This window comes from Microplitis demolitor, chromosome 2 (genome assembly GCF_026212275.2).
Source record: "Microplitis demolitor isolate Queensland-Clemson2020A chromosome 2, iyMicDemo2.1a, whole genome shotgun sequence".
Classification (NCBI taxonomy): domain Eukaryota; kingdom Metazoa; phylum Arthropoda; class Insecta; order Hymenoptera; family Braconidae; genus Microplitis; species Microplitis demolitor.
Genome location: NC_068546.1, coordinates 12771586 through 12777973, shown reverse-complemented (window position 1 = coordinate 12777973; position 6388 = coordinate 12771586). Strand labels below are relative to the sequence as shown.

Genomic DNA, 6388 nt, shown 5'->3' with positions numbered 1-6388 from the left:
GGCTGGGCCGATTTCGCTAATTCTTTTTTTGTTGTATCTGTTATTATCAGGTCGGCTAGTAAAATTATAAATATAAATTTCAGCTTGAAATAATTAACAATTCAATAAACTGTGACTTCTATAATAACATTTGAACTACTCCAAGAATCGCCAAGATCATAAATACTTACACATTTATAATTAAAAAATAAAATGATGTAAAAATTATTAATAGCAGTACTAATAATTAATGGTAATATACTTACATATAAATGAAGGACAAATAATGTTGGAGATTAGATGAAAGAATCACATCCGATTGGTGAAACATTATAGAGTTGAGCTCCATTTTGATAAGTGGTATAAAAATATTGTTTTCAAAACTGAAAAATAAAAAAAATTTTAATATTTGGAAAAAAAAAAAAAAAAAAAAAAAAAAAAAAATTAGAAAAACATCTTTAATTATAAAATGATGTTTAATAATAAATATTAATTAAAATTTTCATCAAATTTCTTAGGCTAAGTTATTTTGAGTCTCAATGTAGACGCAAAATATAAATTTATAAAAATTGCGCAAATGAATAATTAATAACTTCAATTGTATAAGTCTACTCTAATATTAAATAAATAATTAATTATTAGTTTAATTTTACAAACCTGCTCCAATATTATATTTATTTATTATTGACTTCGATGATACTTGTAATTTAGTAATTGGTTTACCAACTATTTATGAGACCAACTGTGTAACACAAAAATACTAGTTGAACGGCAAGTTAAAATACTTGATAATAGGTGACACACCACGTAAGTTACAAAACAGAGCGGTAAATTATAAAAGAGTAAATGAAAATAACATTAAAATGTTTTCAGTATTTTTAATACATAATTAATATTGATAAAACAAAATAATTAGTCGAGTGTATTAAATATTAAATAAATAAAGATAATAATAATAATATTAAAAGTGGTTTTCTAAGATTCTTTGAGGACTCTTTCGTTTCATATTTTATTGTGGCTTATTGACATTTCTCTCCGATAAATACCTGGATACTCTTACGATGTGCTAGATGATCAACAGGATTTGATAATTACTTGATAAGATTACTAATTTAATTAAAACATAAATAATAATGAAAACAATAAAAAATTTTAAACCTAGAGCAGACACTTGCGCATGCGCACAACTACTATTAGATCAACGGGCATAATTAAAATTTTAATAATTAATTATAAATATAAAAACAAACAAACAAACGCTATTTTTGGTGGGGTATTAACAAACAAATCAAGATAAATGGAAAAAAAATTAAAAAAGATAGAAAATGAGTATAGTCACCGCTAACTTCAAATAAATTTTTAAAAATTTATTTAAAAAAAAATAAAGAACGAACAAATAATTATTTATAGCGAACATTGACGAACAATCGACGAACAAACGAATTGCTAAAAAAAATTTGCCAAAAATCGAATTCCCCCCGCCAACTTAAGGGAGCTGACAGACAGTTGACAAAAATTTCATGGGAACTTTTATTAGGGTTTTTTTCTAGTAAAAAAAAGTAACCTCTAAATTAAAAAAAAAATTAACCGCTAATTTTATTTTCAAGTTTCGCTATCATATTGTCGGCCAATTCAAGCAGCACATTTTGATAATTTCAATTGTTAAATTACTGTCAGTTTTAATCTAAAGTGGCTTTTAGCGTAATTTCATACATCTAACAACATTGTGGCGCTACCTGTCAATACCTTATTGGCGAAATTTGGAAATCAGGTTTTTAATCAATGGAAACAAATAATTATTTTTTAAGTTAATTTTTTAACGGAAGATTTAATATCATTATACAAAAACAAAATATCATTATACAAAAAAAAATATTATTTATTGAAGACTACTAATGGAAATTCTAGTTTTTTAATTACATTTTTGTTATAAATAAATTACTGTTTTATTTGTTTTCACCAACAATCACCGACAAACGGTTTCCTAGCAATTTAAATGAAAAAATAAAAAAAATATCGAAATAGAGGGGTTCAATGAAAAAAATTAAAGGTTAATTTCTATTTACTTTTTCATAATTAAGCAATTAACCCTCAAACAACTTTGATAGGTCAACATTGATCGACAAACGACCAACAAACGATTGCAATTGAAATAAATCGGATCGGTTTATATTGAGTTGGTATATAATGAGGAGTTAAGTTGGAGCTCAAATATACAACTTCATTAAGCGATTTCTGATAATATTCACAATCAACACGAAAAAAGAAAACAAATCCTACCAAAAACAGATTCTCTGTATAACATCGCGCCAAGTACACGTTTAAAATTTTTTACAAATAAGAAAAAATTATTTTTTACAAAAAAAATAAATCAAATCGAAAAAATACCAAGTACCTAGTATGATGCAAAATCATAACAAACATTTTCATAAAATTTAAAAAAAAAATTGTATAACAAAATTTCAATGTACTTGGTGTGTTTACAAAAGAGTAAAAAAAAACATGTTTGATTTTATTAGAAATTAATTTTGCTTGAGTACATGTAGTAACGCACACTAAGTACATCGAAATTTTGTTATACAATTTTTTTTTGAAATTCTATGAAAATGTTTGTTATGATTTTGCATCATACTAGGTACTTGGTATTTTTTCGATTTGATTTATTTTTTTTGTCAATAATAATTTTTTCTTATTTGTAAAAATTTTTAAACGTGTACTTGGCGCGATGTTATACAGAGAATCTGTTTTTGGTAGGATTGAGATATTCATTCATAAATCCAGAAATTACACCAATTAAAAAAACACGAAAACAAAAGAAAAATAGTGATGAAGAAAATTCTAATTAATTTATGTTTACAGATGATTATCAATATCACTTTTGCGATTTATTTTATTTTATTATGGTCATCATCAGTGAATGGAATAATTGGGTATGATTGCGAAAGATTTTCATCAAATTCAACTACAATTTCAATTACAGAGGTGGGAGATTGTGATATTCATCCTAAAGAAATAAATACAACAGAACGATTTATTCAATTATTACAATTAAAAGAATATTCTTTGACAAAAGTTATTCAATGTAAAATTGAAGTAGATCGAAATATTTATTATTGCGGGGCTTATTCTCATATGTCAGTCGTACATAGTGGACATATGGAATATATTGAAGAAATTTCAAAAGAAAGATGTTTAGATATTCATAAATCGGGTTCATATAGATTCGGTACGTTATTTATAACTGATTTAAAAATTAATAGTACAACTACGCGTGGTGCAACACTCGCAGGATCAATCGGTAATGATGGGACGTGTAAAGGGGGAAGTTATTCAGATTTTTATGGAAGTTGGAGTAGTATTGTCGCTCAAGGGGTTTTAAAAATAACAATACAAGAATATTTCGCGGAAGTTATATATGAAAATGATAAAGTTTATTTAAAATCAGGTTTAACGTGTACTTTATCTGATTTATCTTGTTTAGATTTAGAGGAAGGTTATACTTTTTGGGACTATATTCCATCACACAAATGTGATTTTCAAAATTTCGGGGTTTTATATACGGGTAAAGTAAATAAAACATCTGAGAAAAATTCAGATAAGCATGAAATTGTTTATTCTTTAGAATCAAATGGAATAACATTTGCATTAACCACCACAAATATTGGAATTATTTGTGGTTATAAAATAATCAGAACTGAACATCCAAAATTATTTATCTTTGAAACATCAAAGAATGATTTAATGTTAAGTAATAAAATATCAATAGAAAATTTAGATTTATTTGCATATATTAATTCTAAGTTTGTATACGTAGAAAAATTTATACAAAAACAAATTAAACAATTATATTATGATGTATTAATTCATCGTTGTATGTTAGAACGTAATACTTTAAAAAATTAGTTATCAATTGCGTCAAGTAAACCAGACGAGTTTGCTTACAATTATATGAAAGGACCAGGTTATATAGCTATAATGTCAGGTGAATCGATAAATGTTGTTAAGTGCATACCTGTTGAAGTATCAGTTTACCCAAGAACAGAGTGTTATAACGAATTACCAGTGAAAATAGCAAATGACAGTTACTTTTTAACTCCAAAGACAAGAATTTTAGTAAGAAAAGGAACTCAGATTGATTGCAATCCACTTTTTCCACCTTTATTTTTAATAGATGGATCATGGTATAAATTTACACCTAATCCAGTTGAAGTTTTACCACCAAATAAAATTCAACCATTAACTAAACCAACATGGAAATATACTTCTCCAAAATTCTTAGCTACAAGCGGAATTTATTCTGAACAAGATCTCGACAAATTAAGACATAGAATTATGTCTCCAGTGGAAAAACCAGCGATTTTAAGTAATATTGCTAGAGGAATGGATGTTTTGAATTTTGCAAATCAAGGTGAATCAATATTAAATTTATTTGATACTAATGCTTTACAAAAATTAGCTGATTTAGCATGGGAAAAAACAAGGGGAATATTTGTAGTCTTTGGATCTGCAAGTGCAGGAATATTTAGTATAATTATGATTATAAGACTAGTAAAATTTTCATTTGACACATTACTTCATGCTTTTCAAAGTCGAAAATCTTATGGATGCTCTTTTTATATGTGTCTATCATTTTGGGATGCTTGTACTAATTTTATTTTAATAAGAGCACAAGAAAATAACATAAATAATATTCATAAAAGTATTAATAATAATACAAATTCAAGCAACGACGAAAATGTTGAATTAGTTATAATTTAACAACCAACACAAAATCAAGAAATTCAAACAATAAATGAAAATACTGAACCATCAGCCCCATCAGCAGATGAAAAAATTTATCCAATTTTACCAGCAAGTCAAGAAGAAAATAATGGAGCAAGAATTATTCAAAAAACAACCAGCATGTTCCGTTTATCGTAATTTCAATTATAAAATTACTAACAACTTACAACTAACAAATTTCAAAATTTTAATTTTTTTTTTTTTTATATATAATTTTAGTAATGATACTTAAATTAAAAGTATTATTACAGATGAAAATTCCTGCCGGAGTACTTAAGCAGATGAAAGAAGATGAAGAATTAGATGCATTATATGGAATTCCACATACAAGAATTCCTGGAAGAAATTTAAAATTTTATGCAAGTTTGATAACATCATATTGTACCATGCCAAGGGAAATAGTAAAAGAATTTTATCATAATGACTTTGATAACGCATCTATGTGCGAAAACTGTTTAAAAGACTGTCCAATGATTTTTATGAAAAGATTTAAATATTGCAATCAAAACTGGCATCGTTTATATCCGTATAAAATTTCGGGAGATTGTATTAAGTGTGGTGAAGTGTTAATAAATCAAAAACCGGGATATATTTGTAAAGATTGTGCAAATAATTGGGTAAATTATCGTGACATTTTAGAAAATAAATATTTTATCGATATTTATGTGTAATTTAGCCTGTTAAAAAAAAAAAAATATAAATATCATTGTTATTAATATTGTTAATAAATAAGTATATATATATTTATATAAGAGAAATAAAAGGAAAAAGAAAAATAAAAAAAAGAGAGAGAAAGAGTATAAAAATAAAAAACAAAAGAAAAAAAAAATAATAATAATAGGAAAAATAATAATTAATTATTGACATAAAAATATATATTGCTAAACTTTTATTAATATTCTAAATTATTATTAAATTAAAAAATTGTAACCACTGTGGGGAAGTTTTGCTTAAAGCCCAGCCAGCAAAAAATTGCGATCTTTGCAAGCAATTGTTTTTGTGGAAAGAAGAAGAATTATTTGCTAAAGTATTTTTGTATGTTGATGAACCATGGGGTGAAAATAATTAAATAAATTTTTTTTTTAAGTTACCTTTTTTTTAAAAAATGAAGAAATGAATCAATCATTTCGTAAAATTTGTTTTATTATTATTTGAATATCTTATATACTACTTCATTATAAATATTTTAATTTAGGTATTTACTTTAATCTTTCTTATATTCAAAAAAAAAAAAAAATGTAGTAACAAAAATTGTTTTATGTAAAAAAAAAAGGGAATATGTTAAACAATACAATAATTTTATGTAGAAATAATAAAATAACGACAGATAAAAATTTTTTTTTTTTTTTTTTTTAAAAAAAAGAAACCTATTCTCATTCAAAAAAAAAAGAAGAGAAAACAATATTTAAAAAAAAAAAAAAAAACAACAATTAAATCTATTTCAGTTCTGATTATTTATGTAAGAGAGAGTAAGTATAATATAATTTAAAAAAAAAAATAATAATAATAATTTTGTTTTTATAAAAAAATTGATAAGTAACTGATAAAAATCAAATTAAAAAAAAAATATAATAAGAAAAATTATGAAATTACGAAAAAGTAAGTATAAATTTAATTAAATTAAAGA

General features: G+C 24.5%; 1 protein-coding gene across 3 annotated transcripts; it reads left to right on the top strand.

Moving 5' to 3' along the window:
* Nucleotides 1–1806: 1806 nt before the first annotated feature.
* On the top strand, nt 1807–5879 carry LOC128669004 (uncharacterized). Of its 3 annotated transcripts, XR_008404555.1 has the most exons (3): nt 1807–2173; nt 2839–4387; nt 5013–5879. XR_008404555.1 is itself a non-coding variant. In XM_053742993.1 (2 exons), the coding sequence occupies exons 1-2, from the start codon at nt 3928–3930 to the stop codon at nt 5036–5038; spliced, it is 486 nt and encodes a 161-aa protein (XP_053598968.1). In that variant the 5' UTR covers nt 2721–3927; the 3' UTR covers nt 5039–5875. The 3 variants fall into 3 exon arrangements, 1 of the variants encoding a protein (XP_053598968.1); XR_008404554.1 differs by lacking the exon at nt 1807–2173 and having other exon boundaries at nt 2721–4387; XM_053742993.1 differs by lacking the exon at nt 1807–2173 and having other exon boundaries at nt 2721–4387; nt 5013–5875.
* Nucleotides 5880–6388: the final 509 nt, after the last annotated feature.

What these genes read in the sequence shown, in the direction of transcription:
- LOC128669004 (XM_053742993.1), top strand. Translation starts at nt 3,928, where the DNA reads ATGAAAGGACCAGGTTATATAGCTATAATGTCAGGTGAATCGATAAAT. An exon ending in TTTGAATTTTGCAAATCAAG is followed by an intron (nt 4,388 to 5,012) that starts GTGAATCAATAT and finishes GTATTATTACAG; the next exon opens with ATGAAAATTCCTGCCGGAGT.